This window comes from Nycticebus coucang, chromosome 3, assembly GCF_027406575.1.
Source record: "Nycticebus coucang isolate mNycCou1 chromosome 3, mNycCou1.pri, whole genome shotgun sequence".
Classification (NCBI taxonomy): Eukaryota; Metazoa; Chordata; class Mammalia; order Primates; family Lorisidae; genus Nycticebus; species Nycticebus coucang.
Window position 1 is genome coordinate 72,535,114 of NC_069782.1, and position 23,386 is coordinate 72,558,499.

A 23,386-nucleotide genomic window follows, 5' to 3' on the forward strand; every position below is an offset into this window, starting at 1 on the left:
TGAGAATTCAACTGCAGGGCGTGGGGAAGGCTTCATTTGGAGCGTGTCCATGGGTGTGGAGGCTGCTGATCCACCTCTAGGGGCAAAGCCCTGGAAGGCTCGAGCTGCACTGTGGAGGGAAGGGAGGACCACCCTAACCCCTCAAACTGAGTGTGCAGTGCATGGGCCTGGAGGAGTCCCTAAGGTTCTGGCCGTCCTCTCCACCCTTGAGACGAGACAGACACAGAGACCAGTGGAGCAGACCAGCGGTGTTTATTGTTGGCTCCAAGCCCCCCACTTGTCCCTTGTCAGCGGCAGCCACACTCGTCCACCACCATATCCTCATAGTGCCGCAGCACCACATTGTCACTATTGTCGAAGAAGAGCACGGAGATGGGCGACAGGCGCACGGGCACGCAGCAGGGCAGGCCGGCAGGGCCCGGGGTGGCCGCGTGCATGAGCGCGCGCAGCACAGCGTGGTTGAGCATTGGGGGCCCGTCGGGTCCAGACAGCGTGGCAGGCAGCGTGCACTGGCCCTGGCAGTAGTTGGCCAAGAAGCCGCGAGGTGCAATGACCCAGCGGTGCCAGCCCACTTCGCGGAAGCTCACGTAGAGCCGCCGCGCGCGACACGCGCTCCCGGGGCCGCCTCCTGGCGCAGATTCAGCCTCTCGCCGTGGCCGGGCCGGGGAGTGGCACAGGCGCGAGTCGAGGGTCACCAGCAGCAGTGAAGCCTCGGCCAGGCGCGCACAGGCTGTGGGTACCAGGGGATGCAGTGCCAGCACCAGGCGGAGGGTGCGCGGCACTGAGGCATTGCGGGCCCACGTGGCGCCCAGCAGCTCGGCGCGGACCGGCGACCCCAGGGCAGGCACCGCTTGGCGGAGCAGCACCAGCCCAGAATCCCCGCCCATGGCCTCACTCATACGCGCCACGCTCAGCTCCCAGCTGCCCGCCGGAATCTCAACCGCCACGAAGCGCAGCTCCAGCCGGGCACTGGTCAGGTGCTCTGTGGCTTCCACAGCCGACAGGTCGAAGACGACGGTCCACTTGGGGCACTGTCCCACGGCTGAGCCGGGCTCCGGAGACCGGGCGAGCGCACCTGGAGAGAGGGAGAAGAGGACTCGGCTGGCACCTTATCCTTGCCCAGTGGCCAGGCTGCCCGCGATGGGGTCCGGGAGAAAGGTAAGCTCCTGGAGTTGGGGGTCACACAATCTGTTGGAGGACGTCAAATAGTGTGAAGCCCTGGCATGAGGAGATGGGATCAGGACAGGGCGTAAGTTGGAAGGAAGAGGCCCTGCGGGGTGCATGGGTGGGTGATGGCTGCCCACCCTCGGGGTCATAGGCTAGCGCCTGGGCCCCGCCGCGAAGCGATGCAGGAGCGGTGGTATCTGCAGGAAGGCATCAAATGGTATGAAGCAGCGGGGATGGGGCTGGGGGTTGGAGTAGGGGCAGGGATTCAGCTACAAGGGGCCCTACTGGTGCTAGGCAGCTTGGCGGGTGTCCCTGGAGTGCAGAGTACAGGGAAAGGGTGGACTGCGGAGGCCCAGGTTGCTAGCAGGCTGGACATGTGGCTGGATGTGGTGGGGGACTATAGGGGCTACCCCTGCCGCGCTCGAGGCTCACCCCTGGAGCTCTCGGCCTTGGGCACAAAAGGCCCCAGGGAAGAATGGACCCACTCACCGCGGTCAGTAATGTGGCGCACGATGTTTCCGGCGACCCCCAGCTCCTCCACGTGGCAAGGTTGCAGGGTGGCCCCCGGGTGTGTCCGCCGCAGGCCAGACCAGGTCTCTTGGGGGTCGCGGCGGCGGAACAGGCGCCACATAACCGGGGGAACGGGCCGCAGCATGGGAGAATCCCGGGGCACATCGCGAAGCCCGAGGGCCTGGAGCATGGCGGCAGCGGGGCCTGGGGGCACAGGGGCACGGACTGGGGATGGCGAGGGCAGCAACAGGGCCAGGATGAGGAGGAAAAGGTGGCGGCTAGGGTGTCGGCATAGCGGTGACATCTTTCTCCCAGATGATGGCGGGAGAGTGCGCGGGTCCGCCGCAGCCCCAGACCAGTGGGGCGGGGCTCCCGGCTGGGCTGGGGTCTTAGGGGGCGTGGCCGCGGTCTGGAGGCTGGGGCTGAAGGGTCTGGCAGGGTCCCAGAGAATGTGGCCCGGAATGGATGTGCCCAGGAGCAGCAGAATTTGTTAGGGCCAGAGTCCCCAGGGGTGGGGCTCAGCCAGGGCCCTGGGGGCGTGGCTGGATCTTTGGGGACAGGGCGGGGTCGAGGGGATCAGAAGCGCTTGTCCTTCACCAGGCCGTTCCTCAGCGGCTTCCTGGGGCCAGAAGTGGGGCGGGTTAGCTACGGAGCAACATGCCTACCCCCACCAGGGTCTTCCCTCTCCTCAGATCTCAACGACCCCCCACGTCTCTTTACCCGACCAGCCCCGGGCTCCGCCTCTCTGCTTCCTCCTTGCAATTACCCTACCCTGTCCACGGGGCCATGAGACCCTTTATGTACCTTGGCACTTTGTTCTTGCTTCCTCCTTCCCAGCTAAACTCTTCTCCTCCCCTACTCCCCGCTTCCCTAGGCCTCTGGAGGGCAAAGCCACCCACCAGCCTGAGCTCCACTTAATTCCATCACCTCTGCCAGAACAGACCTGGGCACAGGACAGACACTACAGATCCTCCACTGCTTTCGGGAAGAGTCCTCAGTCACCTGTCCCATGCAGACTTGTTCTTGGGTCTGGTGGCCTTGCCCTGTTCTCTCCATCCACCCATTTTCCTTCCATGTTAAAATAAGTTGCCACGTTTTCAAACTCTAATCATTACATTAAGTGTCCAGCTTAAGATCCCAGGGAAAGACCCCTAACTTCTAAACAAGGCATGTATTTCAAACTGTATAGCCCACTTGCAACTCATGTTTTCCAAAAGTGCAGTCCTATTTGAGTTCTCTCTCTGTGGCCACTGCTGCTGTCAGGAAATTCCATTTTCCCTGCAAGAGTTAGCCACAAAATTCTGGGGGTCTGACTGGGAAAGTAATTCCCTGAGGATCAAGAATCTGTCCAAGGCCTCCCCTGCCAGACACGACAGGGGGCCTGCCCCTGCTCCTTGCTGCCCTTGCCAGTGCTCAGAGTTTTGCACCCTGTTCAACTTAGATGGCATCTCATTTGGGTCTTGAGGCCACTGGCCAGGCCTGCTTGCATCTTTGGGAACTGCTCATGCCCTAGCAAATGTTTTCTAAAAGCTCACAGGTCCCCCAAGCTGCTCCTGCAAAAGTTTCTTGCTTTTGTGTCTTTACATGGCTACAGACCCATGTGTGCCTTACTGTCCCCTTTGCTCTGTGGCTTTGTGGAGGGCTCCATTCCAGCTTCCCTTCACATAAGAACCTAACACTTTCCTGAAGAGGTTGCCCTCATTACCTGAAGCTCAGCCTCTTCATGCTTTTTGGAGACAAGTGATATCTAATCCTGTGAGTTGTTGGTCTTATCTGTGGGGAGATAAGCCCTGCTCGAACCTCCCATCTGTCCTTGTCTTCTGACTTTGCCTGTGGTCCTTTAGAACATGAGCCTTGGTCCTTCATCCACCTTTGCAGCTTCTTGATTCTTCCCATAGTCAAACATCTCTCTGTTCCTCAGTGACACCCTCTCCCATTGTGACACATGCTCAGGGATGGTTCCATTTCTGCACTGACACTTTTGGTACACAAGGGATTTGCCCTGGAGGCTGAAGTGAAACAAAGACATGCTTTCACTTTTTCTCCAGATGGTCCCCAAGTGTCCTGGGGACATCCTGACAGACCTTCCCTCCCTTTGGGTGCTCTGTATTATTCACTAAAGGTTTCTCAGATGTCTTGTCTCTGTCCCACACTGTTGACTCCTAGAATCGCACGTTTAGTGTCTTCAAGGGAGGACACCCCTGCCAGGTGTCTTTTCATCAGAGCTTTCTTGCCCATTCTTCATTCTTATTTGTTTTTCTGCACAAGCTTCAGAATTAGCTGTCAGTATTTTCTTTTGGGGGCAGGGAACAGCCCCACCTTGAATAGGGGTGCTCCTAAGACAGCAGATTGATGCCCTTCAACTTCAGGCCATCACTGTGGTGAAGAGAAGCACAATGAGGTGGAAGCCAGAGAGAGATGAGTGTGCACAAGTAGCTTCTGTATGCTTCTTCAATGACCAGGGGGTCCCTGGGGCAAGGTTTTTGCCCTGAGTTGCCAGTGACTACAATGGATGAATATTCCAGAGAGAGAGTCTAGGATAGGACTAACGATTGATTTTGGCTGTTTTAGAAGGTGCTGGAAATATGAAAATGTCAGGGAGACAGGGAATGGCATTCAGGGAGAGAAATCTGGAAGTTGGTGTGGATTAACTGGGCAAGGAAATGACTCAGGGAGTGGAGGCAACCAAAATGAGAAGACAGAGAAAACAAGCAAGAATGTACCAGGAAATTGGGCGAAGAAGTAGGGGGCAGAGAGCAGACGGGTGGACAGCTCCTTTGAGTGGGGAGTGATGGCTGATAGGTACAGGGTATCTTTGAGGATGATGACATTGTTCTGGAACTGAACAGTGGTGATGGCTGCTTAACCCTGGAAATGTATAAAAAAACCATTGAATTCCACACCGTGACTCAGTGAATTGTATAGTATGTAAATTATAGCTCAATAAAACTTTTTGAAAAAAGAAACCAAGAAGGCCACAGGGGATATAGACAGAAGCTATCTTGGAACTGGTGGGAGGCAATCCCAGGAGAAGGTGTATGTGAGGACTGAGAAGAATCTAGGACAGTGATTCTCAACCTGTGGATCACAACCCCCTTTTTGTTTGTTCTTTGTTTTTTAGAGACAGAGTCTCACTTTATCACCCACGATAGAGTTTTGTGGCATCACAGCGCACAGCAACCTCCAACTCCTGGGTTTAGGCGATTCTCTTGCCTCAGCCTCCCAAGTAGCTGGGACTACAGGCGCCCGCCACAAGGCCCAGCTATTTTTTTGTTGGAGTTTGGCTGGGGCTGGGTTTGAACCCACCACCCTTGGTATATGGGGCCAGCACCCTACTCACTGAGCCACAGGTACCACCCAACCTCTTTGTAACAATGAAAATACATTGCGGCATTAGGAAGGTCGAGAACCACTGATCTAGGAGAATCTTGTAGTTGCTATAGGGAGGGAGAGAGGTTGATGAGGCTAGTGGAGAAGAGTAGAGAGAAAGTGTTTCTGTCCTTGGCTGAAATGTCCTTGAGAAGATGAAGATGGACATCCTTGGCCTTGGAGGGAGAGAGAGGGGCTGTCCACTGCAGCAAATGGCCAATGGACATGAGGACCACCCAGGAGGGTTGATTAGGTCAATTTTTAGAAATGTTACTGTACCTAAAAAGAACATCTAGGCCTGGCACAGTGGCTCAGGCCTATAATACCAGCACTTTGGGAGGCCAAGGTGAGAGGATTGCTTGAGCCCAAGAGTTTAAGACCAATCTGGGCAACATAATGAGACCCTGTCTCTACAAAAGAATAAGAAAAATTAGCCGAGTCTGGTGGTGCATACATGGTGTGGTGGTGTAGGTGTGAAATTCTACCTACTCTGGAGGCTGAAGTGGGAAGATTGCTTGAGCCTATAAGTTCAAGACTGCAGTGAGCTAAGTGAGCTATAATGATGCCACTGGACTACAGCCTGGGTGACAGAGCAAGACTCCATCTCAAAAAAAACAAACAAAAAAAACAAAACCTTTCTTCACCCTGGTTCTGAGTTGCTTGTGGAAGGTACATGGATAGTCAGTTATTTTCTGTAGTCATTCAGTGGGGTAAAGCTGCATCATTTGGAACATTCATGTTAAGAATTACAACTGTATACAAAGTTATGATTTAATAAAAAATAATAATTAACAAAAAAAAAGAATTACAACTGTGGCTTGGCACAGTTGGTCATGCCTATGTTCCTAGCACTCTGGGAGGATGAAGTAGCTGGATTGCTTGAGCTCAGGAGCTTGAGACCAGCTTGAGCAAGAGTAAGACCTCATCTCTATTAAAATAGAAAGAAAATTAGCTGGGCGTAGTGGTGCAGGCCTGTAGTCCCAGCTACTCAAGGGGCTGAGGCAAGAGGAATGCTAGAGGCCAAGAGTTTGAGGTTGTTGTGAGCTATGAAGCCACTCTACCCAGGATGACAAAGCGAGACTCTGTCTCAAAAAAAAAACAACAAAAAAACCCCCTGAACTTTTCCTCTTGCCCTTTTAACCAACATAGAGATGAATTATTTTACAAAAGCAATCTCATAACAGTCATGATTATCCCATGTATGTTTATTTTGATGTCTAATATTTGGGATTCTTGATACACTCTTATTTTGCATTATTTATCTTGCTTTTTCTAACCTTTCCTCCTTTCTTGCCTTTTATGTTGTCGTGTCTGTTTTTTATTCCATTCTTCCCTCTGTACCCTAAAAGTCTGAATATTTATCCTTAATCTCCACTCTTTTTTTTTTTTTTTTTTTTTTTTTTGAGACGGAGTCTCACTTTGTCACCCTTGGTAGAGTGCCCTGGTGTCATAGCTCACAGCAACCTCAAACTTTTGGGCTCAAGTGATTCTCTTGCCTCAGCCTCCGAAGGAGCTGGAACGAAAGGCTCCTGCCACAACACCTGACTATTTTTAGATATTAGCTACTGTGCCTGGCCAATCCCCACCCTCCTAAAGAATACAAAGCCCTCAGTCCTGGCCAGGCAGGCTCCGTGGCTAATGCCTATAATTCTAGCACTTTGGGAGGCTGAGGTGGGTAGATTGCTTGAGCTTATGCGTTTGAGACTAGCCTAAGCAAAAGCCAGACTCTATATTAAAAATAGAAAATCTGGGTGGCGCCTGTGGCTCAGTGAGTATGACACCGGCCCCATATACCAAAGGTGGTGGGCTCAAACCCAGCCCTGGCCAAACTGCAACAAAAAAACAGCCGGGTGTTGTGGTGGGCGCCTGTAGTCCCAGCTCCTGGGGAGGCTGAGGCAAGAGAATCGCGTAAGCCCAAGAGCTGGAGGTTGCTGTGAGCCGTCTGACGTCATGGCACTCTACCGAGGGCAGTAAAGTGACACTCTGTCTCCACAAAAAAAAAAAAGAAAGAAAAGAAAATCTGAGGCAAGAGGATCGCTTGAGCCTGAATTGGAGGTTGCTGTGAGCTATGACGCCATAGCACTCTACCCAAGGTGACAGCTTGAGACTGTCTCAAAAAAAAAAAAACAAAAAAAAAAACTGCTCCCCGTCCTGTTCTGATGTTTGATACATCTGTTCTAATTGTTTTAAATCTCTCAAATTAAGGCTGAGTGCGGTGGCTCATGCCTATAATCCTAGCACTCTGGAGGCTGAGGTGGGTGGATTGCCTGAGCTCACAGGTTCGAGACCAGCCTGAGCCACAGTGAGACCCCATCTCTAAAAAAAATAGCCGGGGGTTTGGTGCCATAGCTCAGTGGCTAGGGTGCCAGCCACATGCACTGGGGCTGACGGGTTCTAACCCAGCCTGGGCCTGCTAAACAACAATGACAACTACAACAAAAAAATAGCCAGGCGTTGTGGCAGGCACCTGTAGTCCCAGCTACTTGGGAGGCTGAGGCAAGAGAATTGCTTGAGCTCAAGAGTTTGAGGTTGCTGTAAGCTGTGATGCCACAGCACTTTACCAAGGGTGACATAGTGAGACTCTGTCTCAAAAAAAAAAAAAAAAAAAAATAGCTGGGCATTGTGGCAAGTGCCTGTAGTCCCAACTACTTGGGAGGCTGAGACAAGAGAATCACTTGAGCTCAAGAGTTTGAGGTTGTTGTGAGCTATGACACCACGGCACTCTACCAAGGGTAACAAAGAGAGATTCTGCCTCAAAAACAAAACAAAACAAAATAAAAAAGAATAAAATGAAATAAAAATAACTTTAAGAATTTTTATCCAGATATATTTCCATGCTTTTGCTTACCTTTTTGGATAGTTTTCCTATTTTTTGAAATACTGTATACCCACAGAGAAAATCTGCTAGTGGTAAACTTCTTTAGTTTTTGATAGTGTGAGTATCTTTTCTCTGGATTAACTGTTTTTCAAATTGTGTGCAAAATTCCAGGTTGAATGTTACTTCCCTTCAGCACTTGAAGTGATATTTTTTTCCATTATCTTCCAGCTATCCCGGTTGCTATTAGTTTGCACTGTTTTGCAGGTCTTCTCTTTTTTTTCCCGTGGCTGTTTTGCATTTTCACTATGATGTGTTTGGGGCATGGATACCAAGGTGGCTTGTCACCCCAAGCTGGCTAGGTTAATTCCTGGGTTGTGTGCCCCCTCTGCCCACCCCAGGCTTTGGACAACATCTGAACTGGCTTTTACCTCAGGGCAGGCAGGGCGGGAGGGCTCAACCTGCAGGAGGCTCAGGTGCATGTTGCCAGCCCCGGTGCAAGCTCCTTTTATTGCTCTGTCCCCGGCACCCCTCCTGGGCCAGACTGGGTCTGAGCTTCCAGCTCCACCTCCTGCTTGGCTGGCCAGTGGGCTGGACCCAAGGCCAGCACATCTTGATGTAGACAGAGCTGGATCCTTTCTGTGGCACTTAGGACTCTCTCCCCCTACCTCCACTGTCATCAGCCCTGGTGTGGACATGGATCAGAGGTTATCTATCATCTGGCTTAGCCAATGGCTATTCTTCATGACCCCCTGACCCACTCTGGCTACTGGGCCTAGCCCTCATTGCCTCTGCCCCCTCCCCAGGCCTCTTCCTCCCCTTCCTCACTGTTCCATCCCTCACAGCAGTTAACGCTGTGGCTATAGCCTTCATGTCCTTATTGTAGTCTCTGTCTCCATGTAGGCTCTGGGGGCAGCGTCTGCATCAGCCTCATCTGCTGCCATGTCTTGGGAGCCCACCCACACAGCTCACTCAGACAGATACTGCTAATGGAAGGAATGTGGGCTGGAGGCCCCTGTAAACTCACTCAGCTTTGCTGGGCTTGGGGTCCTGGGCCTCCGCTGCATCATACTCCCGCAGGTCTTTCAGCTCGCGCACCTGGCCCATCAGCACCTTGGCAGCGAACGCCACGATGTACTGTGGAGGGAAAGGCCTGGGTGAGAAGGAAGCCCCTTCCTCAGGCGTTGTGGCAGGCACCTGTAGTCCCAGCTACTTGGGAGGCTGAGGCAAGAGAATTGCTTGAGCTCAAGAGTTTGAGGTTGCTGTAAGCTGTGATGCCACAGCACTTTACCAAGGGTGACATAGTGAGACTCTGCCTCAAAAAAAAAAAAAAAAAAAAAAATAGCTGGGCATTGTGGCAAGTGCCTGTAGTCCCAACTACTTGGGAGGCTGAGACAAGAGAATCACCCACCTCCTGACAGGTGGGTGGGTGCTCCTGCCACAGGCCCTTTGCACCTGGTGTTCCTTCCCCCTGCCTAACATGCCCCTCCTTGGCCTACCTCAGAAGGACCTGTGACTGTACTGCTAACTAGGGACAGGGACAGTGATGTGCTGAGCTGACTCACCAGGAACCAGTACAGGTTCATGAGGGTAAGCAACAGCAGGAGTGTGTTGAAGAAGAAGTAAAAGGGGATGTCAGGCACAGAACGCAGGCTGCAGTGGCTCGTGGCATACAGGACCTTGAGCGGGAACCAGTAGAGGCGGAACCAGAACCTGTGGAGGTAAGGCTGGGTCTGGAGACCGTGGGTGTAGGGGATCGTGGCCTATCTTGTCCAATCCTGGAACCCATCCATGTGCCATTACACATCCCTACCCGTCTCTGTCCCCTTGTCCTATCCTTGCTCATCCATGCCCATCTACCTCCACTCCTGCCACATCCTGCCCTGCCCAACCCTGGTTCTACTTCACTTAGGCCCTCCCCAACCCTGCCTGGCCCCACCTCTGCTCCGCCTCATTTCAGTCCAGACTAGCCCCACCCACCTCGCTAAGCCCCTCCCCCAGACCCACCCATAGCACTAGGTCCCATCCCAACCCCCTCACTGTTGGTCACGATCGTATCACAGGCCCCACCTCCTTTCCTACCCGGCCGGCCCTGCCCCCTCCCCATCCACTCACCAGCTGAAGCCGAAGCTGAGGCAGCCCAGGTCTGCTGCCAGGGCATGCAACCCGTGGTAGGAGCCACCACGGGACTTGAAGTAGATATTAAGTTTGGTGAACTCGAGCTGCACGTCGTTGATATCATGTAGGAAGAGCACAAGGATGCCCACATTGTGGTACCTGGGGGAGAGGAGCGAGTGACTCATTAGGGACCCCCACTCTGCACTAAGGTCCCCCAGTCTAACCTGTAGTCTATGCTGCCCTCCCTGGCTTACCTGCCCTCCCACCTCCCTCCCCAGGATACCCTCTCCTCACCATTCCTACCCTACCACACCCTCATCTTGCCTTACTATCCCCACATGGGGCGAGGAGCCTCCCTGGAAGTTCCTTCTTGGCCCTGCCTCATCTCTGTGACCTCATCCACTGTGAGCCCCAACTCTTACAAGCCTGGGCCATTTTGTGTCCAGATCCCCCACAAGCTTGCTCCCTCCCTTTGGACATCACCACCACACTGACACTCCCAAGCTGTGTATATGTAACCTGAACATCATTGCAAGTTACAGACTGACCTAGGAAAGGCGTTGGCCATGGGCGGGCTAGGATCTTAAGAAGCCTGAAGGCTGGCTGTCTTCCGTTCCTCCCCAGTTACCACCTGACAGTTGCTTGGTCAAAGGGGCCAAGATTCAGCCTGGACCTGGCCAAGCGCCTCCCTGTCACTCTGCTTCCCTGACTGATCCTGGGCTCCTGCACAGGCCTTCTGCACATGCCCCTCCCTGGGTCCTCATCAACTCCCCTCACTTCTTTCAGCCTTCTCTCACCTGGTACCCCAGACCACACACTTAGACCTAATAATACCCCTGTACTGTTGTCCTCTGACTTGATTTTTCTCCATAGTTCTTATCACCTTCAAACAAACTCCTCCTCCTTCCTTCCTTCATTTTTTCCTTTTTGGTTTTATCATCCAATTGTATCCGCTAGAGAGTGCTGATAGAATTTTCTAGAACCATGAGAATATTCTAAACTTGTGTCATCCAATACAAGTGCCACCAGTCACATGTAGCCAATGAACACTTGAAATGTGGCCTATGTGGCTGAGGAATGGAAATGTGCGCTTTTGTTTAAGTTCAAAGGTAAAACAGCCACTTGTGGCCGGCAGCTACTATATTAGTGTAGCTAGAGCTGCTAGTCCTGTCGGAATCGAATATGAGCGCATATGTCATTTTAAAGTTTCTATCAACCACCATTTTTTTTTTTTGTAGAGACAGAGTTTCACTTTATTGCCCTCGGTAGAGTGCCGTGGCATCACACAGCTCACAGCAACCTCCAACTCCTGGGCTTAGGCAATGCTCCTGCCTCAGCCTCCCGAGTAGCTGGGACTACAGGCGCCCGCCACAACGCCCGGCTATATTTTTGTTGCAGTTTGGCCGGGGCCGGGTTTGAACCCGCCACCCTCGGTATATGGGGCCAGCGCCCTGCTCACTGAGCCACAGGCGCTGCCATTTTTTAAAAAGGAAAATGGAAACAGGTAAGATGAATTTTAATAACACACTGTAGTTAGTATATTCAAAATATCATTTCAATATGTAATTGAGATAACAAAAGGAGCTATAGGGTATTTTCACTCCAGTTTGCATATGAAAACTTGGAAATGGGGGAGATTTTACACACATAGACCACTGAGGTTTGGATGAGCTCCCTGGGAAATGCTCAGCAGTGGCCACAGTGGGGTATAGAACATCCAGGCGCATCTATTGAGTTCATGCCTGTCCCCGTAGTGCCTGTGCAGAGTGGTGGTCACTAAACCTTCACTGTGTGACCCTGTCAAGGGCTGGGTCTGATGGAGGGGGTGGGATGGGCCTCAGTAGTGGCTCTCTGGGTCTTTTTCACCTCATCCTCTAGCCCCTCCTCTGTGCCCCTCTGCCCACAGCATTAGCCTCCGAGCCCTGCCCACTGCCTATGCTATGCCCTCCGCCTGCCCACCCACTCCTGTCCTCACCTGAAGGCGTAGGAAGAGATGATGAGGACCAGGGTGACAACATGGTGAATGAGCATGACCACTGAGTCCTTGCGCCAAGTGTCCATGTACAGTGTGGCATAGATGGAATGGCCGTAGAAACTTCCCTGCAGCAGGTAGATGGCTGCGATGTCCCATGGCACTGCCATGCCTGGTGTCCAGTCTGGAGAGGGCCGAACCTCAACATAAAAGACCTGTGGGGCTTTCAGGCAGCCCCCAAGTGACCCCATGACACCCACAAGCTGTGTGTGCAACCTCCCAAAACCAGGGTCACCACACATCTCTGGTTTTCCATCCCCAATTCTCTGTTATTTTTTATTAATTGGTGTGTTTTTTAGAACATTTCAGGTTTCTAGAAAAATCAGATTTCCTACATCTTCCCTTCCCAGCTCAACGAGACTCCCCTGTGACACCTTGCATCAGTGTGGCTGGCACCTTTGTTGCAATAATGAGCCATTAGACACATTCTTGTTAAATAACTCCTAGTTCTCTTTATTCATGCATCACTGGCAGGAGTTCCATTTCTGCCCTGGCTCCTCTTCCCAGGCTCGTTCCTGTCTTGCTGGTGTACTGGGCCCACGGCCCTGCAAATCCCAAGCCCAATGGAGGATGCTGCCCCTCTTGACCTCACCATGCCAGGACCTGCCATGCCACATTTGTGGGGTCTCCCCATGAGTGGGCCCTGCTTCCCTTCCCTTCCTCCTGATTCCAGGTACATCTGACCCCCTAGTTCTCCCCCCCTCCAATCCTTGGCCACATCACCAGGAGCCACCAGACACCAAGGCCAAGGGCCATGCTCTACTCTGCTCACTTCATTCTGGAACTCTGGGCTGTTTCCTGTTCTCTGGCTGCTCCTTCTCTGCCCACCCCCGTGAAAACAGCCCTCTGGGCTTCGTCTGGGGCCTCTTGTTCCCCATGTCAATGATGAACTATACTCGGAGCCCAGCTGCCCGCTAGGTATCTCTATGCACTGGCCTCAGCAATAAGCCTTCATCTCTGCCTATCCTTCTGGTGCCAAGATCAACTCAGACCCCATCCAAGGGGCCCCTCTTCTGTCCATACCTCTGTTCACTCTCCCCACTCCCAGCTGCCCCTGTGCAGGTCAAGGCACCACTGTCTCCCACCCACACTGCCCCAGCACTCCCAGGCACCTGCACCTATCTGTCCACTAGTCCCATGCAGCCCTGATGGCCGTGAATACACAAACCATCATGGGCAACCCAGCAAGTCCACTCCAGGTGTACACTCAAGGCAATGGAAAACAGGGATTCAAACAGATCTTTGTATGCCTGTGTCCACAGCAGCATAACAGCTAAAAGGCAGAAACAACCCGAATGTCCATCAGTGAATGATTATAAAGAATGATATAGTGGCCCAGAGCAGCAGCTCATGCCTGTAATCCTAGCACTCTGGGAGGCCGAGGCTCAGGAGTTCAAGACTAGCCTGAGCAAGAATGAGAGCCTATCGCTACTAAAAATAGAAAAATTATTCAGGTGTTGTGGCGGATGCCTGCAGTCCCAGCTACTCAGGAGGCTGAGGCAGGAGGATCTCTTGAGCCTAGGAATTTGAAGTTGCTGTGATCTGGGCTGATACCATGGTACTATAATGAAGCCATGAAAAGGAATGAAGCACTGGTCCCTGCTGCAATGGGGATGAACCTTGAAGATGCACCGGCTGAGTGAGAGAAGCCAGACACAATAGGCCACAGAGTGTGTGACTCCACTGATATGAAATGTCCCCAACAGGCAAATCCAGAGACAGAAGATTAGTGGCTGCGAGGGGCTAGAGGAGAGGCAGTAGGGACTGACTGCTACTGGGGACGGGATTTCCTTTTGGGGTGATGACAATGTTCGAGAATCAGAAATGATGGTTGCACAACACTGTAAATGTGCTAAATGCTGTTGAATTGTTTACTTTAAAATGGTTGATTTTGGCAGGGCCCATAGCTCAGTGGGTAAGGCACCAACCGCATACACCGAGGCTGGCGGGTTTTGAACCCAGCCTGGGCCAGCTAAAGCAACAATGACAACTGCAACAACAACAACAAAAAAAGCTGGGTGTTGTGGCGGGCGCCTGTAGTCCCAGCTACTTGGGAGGCTGAGGCAAGAGAATCACTTAAGACCAAGAGTTTGAGGTTGCTGTGAGCTGTGATGCTACAGCACTCTACTGAGGGCGACATAGTGAGACTCTGTCTCAAAAAAAAGAATAAATTTTTTTAAAAAAGGGTTTATTTTCATTTACTTATTTATTATTATTATTTTTTTTGAGACAAGAGTCTCAAGCTGTCGCCCTGGGTAGAGTTCCATGGCATAATAGCTCACAGCAACCTCCAATTCTTGGGCTCAAGTGATCCTCTTGATTCAGCTTTTCTACTTTTAGTAGAGATGGGAACTCACTTTTGCTCAGGCTGGTCTCAGAACTCATGAGCTCAAGCAATCCACCTGCCTCTTGCCTCCCAGAATGCTAGGATTACAGGCATGAGCCAATGCACCTGGCTAAAATGGTTAATTTTTTTTAATTGTGGTAAGATATATACAGCATAAAATTTATGTCATCTAAGCCACCTATAAAGGTACAGGTCAGTGGCATTAAGTACATCAACATTACTGCGAAGTCATCACTGCCACCTTTCCCATTTTCCCACACTGAAACTCTGTCTTCAGGAAACACTAATTCCTCTGCCCTCATCCCCCTGACTCCTGGCACCCACCACTCTATTCATACTTTATGTCTCTATGAATGGGACAGTTCTAGGGACCTCATATAAGTGGAATCATACATATTTGCCTTTTTGTTACTGGCTGAAATGGTTAATTTTATGTTATGTAAATTTTACTTCAATAAAAGAATACAAAATATCCCAGGAATCAGATCTCTGCCTCCCCATCCCCTACTTAAACCATCCAGGCCTCCCCAAGACTCCATAGCAAAACCCACACTCCTGGCTGGGCCCACAGCCTATGCTCCATCCTTGACCACTGAGAATGCTGCAATCTTGAAGGTTCCAAGCTCTTAACATTCTACCACACACACCTGGAAGTTGGCATCATCCCTTCAGCCCTTGCTTGCAGTTGTGCCCATGGGCATCCCAGGCATCACCCTCCCCACTGGACCCTGAATTCAGGGGCTCCCGCCTGCATGCAGAGGCCCCTCTGCAGGGAGCCCAGGTCCAGGGCAGTCTCCATGAGACTCTGAGGAGGGCTGCGTCCTGATGAGTGCTCCAGAGAAGAAAGAGGAGGACCAGTTGGGACCATCTCCTGGCATCCCTGTGAGATAACACACCCAGAGGCCCAGCAGCAACTGTGCTAACTGCCAGCTCCATGTCCTGTTACCTTGACTGAGCTTCCTCTTCCAGCCTCAGGCCCCTGATCTGGGCCAAAACCAGAGTTGGCGGCAGGGCATATAATTTACTGTCCAGTATGAGAGTCAACACCAAGGTTTGATAATGCCCTCAGGGCACCTAGGGCCAGGGTCACCTCACCCAATTGGGACCCCTGTCCTAGACCCCTGAGGTATGAGACCACTATCCAACACCACACCCCATACAGACAGGCCCTCGGATTTAAGGTGACTCCCGTAGCCTAAAAAAGGCTCCCTTCCTGGATGCCACAGCCCCCTCTGGCCACCTCTCTGTTCCAACGTAAACTGGCTGAAACTCAAGAGAAATGCCCTGTACCCCCTTCTTGGTTCCTCTTCAAATGGACTCTCTGGAAACATCTGGGTTTTTTGAGACAATAGAATATGTAATTTCTGGAGACTCTCACTGTGTCACCCAGGCTGGAGTGCATGCAGTAGCATCATCGTAGCTCACTGCAACCTGTAATTTCTGGGCTCAAGCGATCCTTCCACCTCAGCCTCCTGAGTAGGTGGGACTATAGAGGGACTACAGGTGCCAGCATGCCTGACTAAGTTTTCCATCTTTAGAGATGAGATCTTGCCCTTGTTCAGCCTGGTATCCAAGTCCTGGGCTCAAGTGACCCTCCTGCCTCAGTTTCCCAAAGTGCTGGGATTACAGGCATGAGCCCATGTACCCAGCCCTTCTGGAAACTTCTGAACCCTGGCTTTTGCCCAGGGCCCCCACTTGCACTCTGTCCCTACCTTTCCAGCTGGGTGCCCTCCCACATCTCCGCTCATGATGGAAGGGGACATCGGGGCCAGTCCAGGGGTCTCACACCTCTTCTCCCTCTTCTCTATACTGCATGTCCCATGTGCCGCTCTGGACACACGATGCCATCCCTGCCTTGTCCCTCTCCCTGACCTTCGAGAGCCCATCTCACTAGGGAGCCCAGACCCTAGCATCATTCTCACCCTCCTCCTCTCTCACACCCATCTCTGGTTTGGCAGCAAATTCTGTCAGCTCTGCCTTTAAAAAAATGTTTTTTTGTTTTTTTTTTTGTAGAGACAGAGTTTCGCTTTATTGCCCTCGGTAGAGTTCCGTGGTGTCACACAGCTCACAGCAACCTCCAACTCCTGGGCTTAGGTGATTCTCCTGCCTCAGCCTCCCGAGTAGCTGGGACTACAGGCGCCCGCCACAATGCCCGGCTATATTTTTGTTGCAGTTTGTCCGGGGCTGGGTTTGAACCCGCCACCCTCGGTATATGGGGCCACCACCCTGCTCACTGAGCCACAGGCTCCGCCCTAAAAAAATGTTTTTATTTTTTGAGACAGAGTTTCATTCTTGCCCAGGCTAGAATGCCATGCTATCAGCCTAGCTCACATCAACCTCAGACTCTGCAGGAGTTTTAAGCAATCCTCCTGCATCAGCTGGGCAAAGTGCCTCACACCTGTAATCCTAGCACTCTGGGAGGCAGGGGAGGGTGGATTGCCTGAGCTCACATGTTGAAGACCTGCCTGAGCCAGAGCGAGACCCTGTCTCTAAAAATAGCCAGGTGTTGGGTGGCGCCTGTGGCTCAAGGAGTAGGGCGCCAGTCCCACATGCCGGAGGTGGCGGGTTCAAACCCAGCCCTGGCCAAAAACACACACACACAAAAAAAAAAAAAAAAAAAAAAAAATAGCCAGGTGTTGTGGTGGGCACCTGTAGTCCCAGCTACTCGAGAGGCTGAGGCAAAAGAGTCACTTGAGCCCAAGAGTCTGAGGTTGCCATGAGCTATGACGCCATAGCTCTCTACTGGGGGCGACAGAGTGAGACCCTTTTTATTTTTTATTTTATTTTTATTTTTATTTTTATATTTTTTTGAAACAGAGTCTCACTACGTTGCCCTTGGTAGAGTACCGTGGCGTCACAGCTCACAGCAACCTCAAACTCTTGGGCTTAAGCGATTTCTCTTGCCTCAGCTCCCAAGTTGCTGGGACTATAAGTGCCCGCCACAACGCCCGGCTATTTTTTTTATACTAACCACTATACTAATGAAGAAATGCCGGGCTATTTTTTGTTGCAATTATCATTGTTGTTTAGCTGACTCGGGCTGGGTTCGAACCTGCCACCCTCGGTAAATGTGACTGGTGCCATAACCACTGTGCTACGGCTGCCAGAGATTCTTTTTAAAAAAAAAAAAAAAAAATCCTCAGGTGGCACCTATGGCTCAAGGAGTAGGGCGCCAGCCCCATATACCAGAGGTGGTGGGTTCAAACCCAGCCCCAGCCAAAAAAAAAAAAAAAAATCCTCCTGCATCAGCCTCCTGAGTATCTGGAACTATAGGCATCTGCCACAATGCTGAGCTAATTTTTCTATTTCTAGTAGAGAAAGGGTCTCACTCTTGCTCAGACTGGTCTTGAAATCCTGATCTCAAATGATCCTCCCACTTCAGCTTCCCAGAATGCTAAGATTATAGGCATAAGCCACTGTACCCAACCTTAAAATTTTTTTTAGAGATGGGGTATCACCATTGCCCAGGCTGGAGTGCAGTAGCATTATCATAGTTCACTGAAGTCTCAGACTCCTGGGATCAAGTGATCCTCCTGCCTCAGCCTCCTGAGTAGCTGGGACTATAGGAGTGTGACACCATGCTCAGTTAATTAAAAAAAAATTTTTTTTTTTGGAGTTTTTGGCCGGGGCCAGGTTTGAACCTGTCACCTCCGGTATATGGGGCTGGCACCCTACTCCTTGAGCGATGGGCGCTGCCCCAATTTTTAAATTTTTTTTTTGTAGAGACAGAGTCTCACTGTATCGCCCTCGGGTAGAGTGCCGTGACATCACACAGCTCACAGCAACCTCTAACTCTTGAGCTTACGCGATTCTCTTGCCTCAGCCTCCCAAGCAGCTGGGACTACAGGCGCCCGGCACAATGCCCGGCTATTTTTTTTTGTTGCAGTTTGGCTGGGGCTGGGCCTGAACCCGCCACCCTCGGTATATGGGGCCGGCGTCCCACTCACTGAGCCACAGGCGCCGCCCAATTTTTAAAATTTTTATAGAGACAGTTATTTTGTTGCCCAATGTAGTCTCAAAACTCCTGGCTTCAAACCATCTTCCCACCCCGGCCTCCCAATGTGCTGGGATTACAGGGCCCTTTCTCACTGTTTTAAGCAGAGCCCTCCCCACCCATGCTGAAGGGCCCCTACCGTAGAAGACAGATGGTGGGTCATGAAAGAAGGGGTAGTCAGTGCCAAAAAGCAGGTAGGTACTGTAGCTCCAGGAGCCCAGGTAGAAGAGAAACTTCCAGGCGCTCTCAGGCATCTTGGCAGCATCTCTAGGCTGGAGGTGGTACCGCTTGGCCAGGGGCTACAGGGGAGAAGGCAGGTGGGGCAGCCATTGGCACCGGGGGCCAGGGCCCTCTTCCATGGTGGGGAAACTGGGGCCCTGGGACTCCCCAAGCTGGGCAGCACAGGGAAAAGCCTAGCCACTGTGCCCACAGCCATCTGGAGCGTAACCAGAGTCCACAGGCACCTGCTAAGGGCTAAACTTAGTGCCCAGCTGTCTGCTTGTGGCAGGGGTGAGGGGTGGTGAGGGGGGAGACCCTGGGGTGGATGATGAAAGTCTGTGGAAGTCCAGGAGAGTAGGAGGGCTGGGGTCACAGGAGGACTAGGACAGGGCGGAGACGGAAATTTATAACATGAGAGGGGTTATGGGGGGTGGCCATGTTGTGAAGGCAATATGGAGGGGGCTATGCAGACACTTTCAGGAACATGTGGGGATCCCCACAGGGGAGACGGAAAGGGAGGAGAGAACTTGAGAAGAAGAGGTCACCTCAGGGAGAACCACAATAACAATACCAGAGTGAGGTGCAGGCAGTTGCAGGGTTGGGGCAAGGAGGCCAGTAGCTCCTGGGGGTGGGGCTGCAGAACTGCTGGGCCAAGCCCCCGCCCCTTCCCCCCAAGGCTGAGGGGGCTGGGAGCCAGAGCAGTTGTCATGGAGACAGCCAGAGCCTGCTCCTGTAACCCCTGGCAACCAGACTGCTGCCAAGAAGATGAGCTTTGGAAAACCCTGCAGCCCCTCCACCCATTTCTTGGGAAGGGCGAACCTCAAATTGGGATGAGCACCCCACCCAAGCTGGGGACGGCCTGGGGCAGGAGGTTGACTGGGTCCCAGGACTCTAAAAATGAGGGGCACACACCTTGCTCTTCCCCTGTCCTTCCCCCTCCATCCCTGGTAATCTAAGAGCAGCCACATCCCTTGCCCCGCCTTCTGCTTCCTTGATGAAAATTGGTAAGTAGGGGAGAGTCAAAGCAGGATAGAGACAGGGTCCACTAATGGAAGGACTCTTAAGCGCCTCCCCTTCCCTACAGCAAAGTGGGAGCTGGGTTCTCTCCCCCGCCCCCCTCCCCACCAGCCCAAGTAGGTGACATGGGGACGGAGGAGGGGAGGAGCGGTCAGACAACAGCCCATCCTTACTTAACAAGGGCCAGCCTCTTTCTGGCTAGCAGAGAAAGGCCCCTTTGTTGGTTCTGGGCACTCTGTCCCCGCACCCTCTACCACCTCCAGCTAAACTGGGACAGCGTGACCCCAGCTGGTCTACGGGGGTGTCAAACAGCTAGAGACCCAAACATCTTCCAACCAGCCCCGGCAACAGCGATCACTCCCCAGGAAAAGGAGTGGGGTCAGGTACCAATGTCACCACCACGGTCACTCTCTGGCCCGGGAGGTGGCCTCACCAGAAATGAGGCAATTCTGCTGTCGCCCTTGGAGGCAGCGCAGTCCAGCCCTAAGTCCCGGGCCATGTCACCTTCAAAGGAGAGACCACCAGAGTGGCAGGGCGCCCAGACTTTTGCCATCCCTAGTCAGAGGGTGGCGCTGACCCCAAACAGGCGCGAGGCAGCGACCAGGCAGCTCCTGCCTCTTCCCAGATAGCAGCAGGCAAGACGAGACGTTTGCGCTCCACACGGACCCCTCAGAAACGGAGAAGCGGACCCTGCTCTGGCCCAAGCGCGCCCCGAATGGCCAGGAGGAGCATGGTACAGGAGGCCCCAGAGCATAGAGTCCTTCCCATTCCAGTCCCGGGTTCCTCAGTCCCCGGCTCACAAGAGCCCGCAGAAACCTGAGCAGCCCACCGCGCAGGGCCTATTGTTCCAAACTGACCGGAAAGGATTCCTCCCGTGTCCTGAACACCCTACCTATATCTGGACCCCACATTCCAGACTCACCTCAGCCCGGCCACACCCCCGCATCCACCCCAGCACCCTCCCCTACGTTGCACAGACTGAAAGGGGCACACAGCGGCCCAGTTTCTCCCGTCCCGGGCTCCCTTCCAGCCCTGACTTCTCCCAGCCTGGTTTCACCCAGGTCCCGGCCCCCAGCCACACTGACCCGAAAGAGGCGCGCGGTAGCCGCCGAGCGAAGCGCGGTCCAGCCGAGCGCGCCGAGCGCCAGCAGCAGCAGCTCGGGCGGCGCCAGGTGCGCGTGCTCAGCCAGGCCGCGGCGGGCCAGTCCCCAGCCGCAGTCCGCGCAGCCCCGCGCCGCCGCCAGCGCGCTGCCCCAGCCCCGCTGCACCAGCTGCGCGTAGCTCGGCATGGGCTCGGGCCCCGCTGGCCCTGCTGCCGGCCCCACCGCCGCCATGCCGCTAGCTAGTCGATATCCCCGCTGCCTGTGCCCGCCTGCGGTGGCCACCAGAGCGGTTTGGCCAGCGTCACGCGCCGCAGCTGGGCCGGGGCGCGGACGGGGGGTGAGGCGGGGCTAGCGCAAGCTCCGCCTCGGGGGGTGGGTTGCAGCCGGGGTGTCGCCGAGGGGACAGGGGGCGACCCGGAGGTGGCAGTTCTCCACTGGAGGAAATCGAGGGGCGGAGCTGGACATGTATCCTGAGAGGCCCTGCTTACCCCTATGTCACTGCCCCGGTGCGCCTGTGCCCACCCTGGGCTCCACCATCTCACTACTGTGTCAGCGGTGTGGGGTGGGGTGGGCTCCAGGAGGCAGGACCTTCAGCCGGCACCCCTTCTTTTTCTGTTCCTTCAGTTGGCCCCCTCCAAGGCTCTGGCCAGGCCCAGACCTCACCATTCCCTGGGAACCTGGCTCCTCAGGCTCAGATCCCAGCACATCTTGGCACAGTCTTGGGACCATCCTATAGCCTCCCTGAATCCTGAAAAAGGACATGGCCCGTTTGTGGGTGTGGAAACAGTCCTCTACCCCAAGGGGCATTTGGCCACACCTGGCACTTAACAATAGGGCTCCATCCTGGACTAGGGACTTGTGACACTTGTCAGGCCAACTCCTCTGAATCTCTGGCAGGCTGCTGGGCACTCAGAGACAGATTGTGCAGAGGGGCTGTTCAAGTTGTGGGAGGCAGTCCCCTGGAGGAGGGAGAGGGCTATGTCCCAAGTCAGGGCCACCTGCTGCTGCTCTCTGCAGCCCTGGGGACTGGGCAGGCTTTGCAGGGAGGCTGAAGGAATAAAGACTCAGAAAAGCTGGATCAAAACCATAACTTCACTGGGGCTTCCACAAATGACCTTCCATGATCTACTGAGCAAGCCCTGGGCCCAAAGTCCCCAGTGGCTGTCAACAAGGACACAGGTCACCTCACCTGGTACTGCTGGCCCCCCACATTCCAGTACCCAGGCCTTCAAGGTGCAGCACGCAGGGATGGGCCCTCCAGGAGCTGGGCTGGCTACCATACAGCTACCAGCCCAACCTGACCTTCAGGCGCACAGGTAAAGGGGCCAACAGGGGCTTCCCCTTCCTCCTCTCACCCCACATCCAAGCTCTGAAATACATGCAGGAGGCCCCACATTGAGATGTCCTGGAGTCTAGCCATCTCTGCACCCATGCAGCCTTGAGCCACCCTCTGGCCTCCTCTCTGGTGTCCTGGCTCCCTCTTTACCACACAGAGGCTACAGGGAGCTTCTGACTCTCACAGCCCTCCATGCTATTCAGTGAAAGCCCAGCGCCACCACCTGCACTCACTGTCTCTTGCCACTCTTCTCCCAGTATGCCACACTCAGTCCTGCTCAGGGCCTCTGCACTGGCAGTTCCTCCTTCTTGGGAATGTTGTTCCCCTAGGTACCTGCAGGGCTCTTCCCTCACTCCCGACTTTCTACAGATGTCACCTACCCACTGTGCCTCCCTGACCCCTATCTAAAACCCTCCCCCACCATCAGTCCCATGCACATCCCACTCCTTATTCCTGAATGTGCACTCTGTGTGGGTAGGAATTTGTCCATCTGTGAGTTGGGGTGGGACATAACAGGCCCAGTATGTGGGAGGTATGAAACCAGAGATCTGTCATAGGTCCAGCCAGGCCCGTTGGCAGTCCCGGACCTTCCCAGCTACCTCCCTCCACACCCCCGGCGGACACTATCTGGTCACCATGGTGCCCATCGGTCATGAGAGAGGCTCTGCCTGCCCACCCACTGGCCCCAGCTCAGCCTTGAATTTCTTTTTGGCAGGTCCAGCCAGGAGGCCACCAACAGGTGGGTGCAGGGCAGAAGTACAAAGTGGCTCTTGAGGCCTTGGGAAAAACTGCTGAGGGCCAGTTCTGAGGTTAGTATCCTTTCCCCACCCAAAAGGCCACACCCCTTCTCCCATAAGCAGAGCTCATCCCCAGGACCCCATTCTTGACCCCTTGCCCAGGAAGGACTTTTTTTGCCATCTCTCTCTTCTACCCAGCAGGAAGGTGCTGGGGTGGGCCCATTGCTTGATGTGGAAGTCACTTACTGTCCTGTCCTTGGCAAGCAGGACAGGGTTGTTTCAGGTGGCTGTTCCCAAGACAACTGAGACTAAACCCTGTGAGGTAGGGAATAGTATCTTATCTCCTCCCTGGAGGTAAGATTAGATGCCAGCCAAAGGAGACATAGCCCTGTCTAGCTCCCCTAGACAGCCTCACAGCCCGGGGCTACCTCAGTGCCTTTGCATAGGTCTTACTTGCTGTCCAGGAGGCTTGTCCCCTGGAACCCAGACTGGCAGCCCTTTCTTATTATGTGACACTGCTCAATGGTAACCATATCTGAGAGGCTTGGCCAGCCCTTCCTCCACCCCGCATGGCCATACCTATTGTCTCCTGCCCTTATCACACCAGAGCTTGTTTGCTGGG

At 53.5% G+C, this 23,386-nt stretch overlaps 2 protein-coding genes across 2 annotated transcripts; both read right to left on the reverse strand.

Annotated features, from left to right (window-relative positions):
* Positions 1–237: 237 nt before the first annotated feature.
* GDF1 (growth differentiation factor 1) lies at positions 238–2,150 on the reverse strand. The gene is made up of 2 exons (XM_053585725.1): positions 1,657–2,150; positions 238–1,075 (listed from the first exon to the last, which is right to left on the reverse strand). The coding sequence occupies exons 1-2, from the start codon at positions 1,979–1,981 to the stop codon at positions 288–290; spliced, it is 1,113 nt and encodes a 370-aa protein (XP_053441700.1). The 5' UTR covers positions 1,982–2,150; the 3' UTR covers positions 238–287.
* Positions 2,092–21,018, reverse strand: CERS1 (ceramide synthase 1). Its single transcript, XM_053585738.1, has 7 exons — positions 20,674–21,018; positions 18,492–18,651; positions 11,955–12,135; positions 9,977–10,138; positions 9,427–9,574; positions 8,889–8,998; positions 2,092–2,296 (listed from the first exon to the last, which is right to left on the reverse strand). Exons 1-7 carry the CDS (start codon positions 20,920–20,922, stop codon positions 2,254–2,256), a joined length of 1,053 nt encoding a protein of 350 aa, XP_053441713.1. The 5' UTR covers positions 20,923–21,018; the 3' UTR covers positions 2,092–2,253.
* Positions 21,019–23,386: the final 2,368 nt, after the last annotated feature.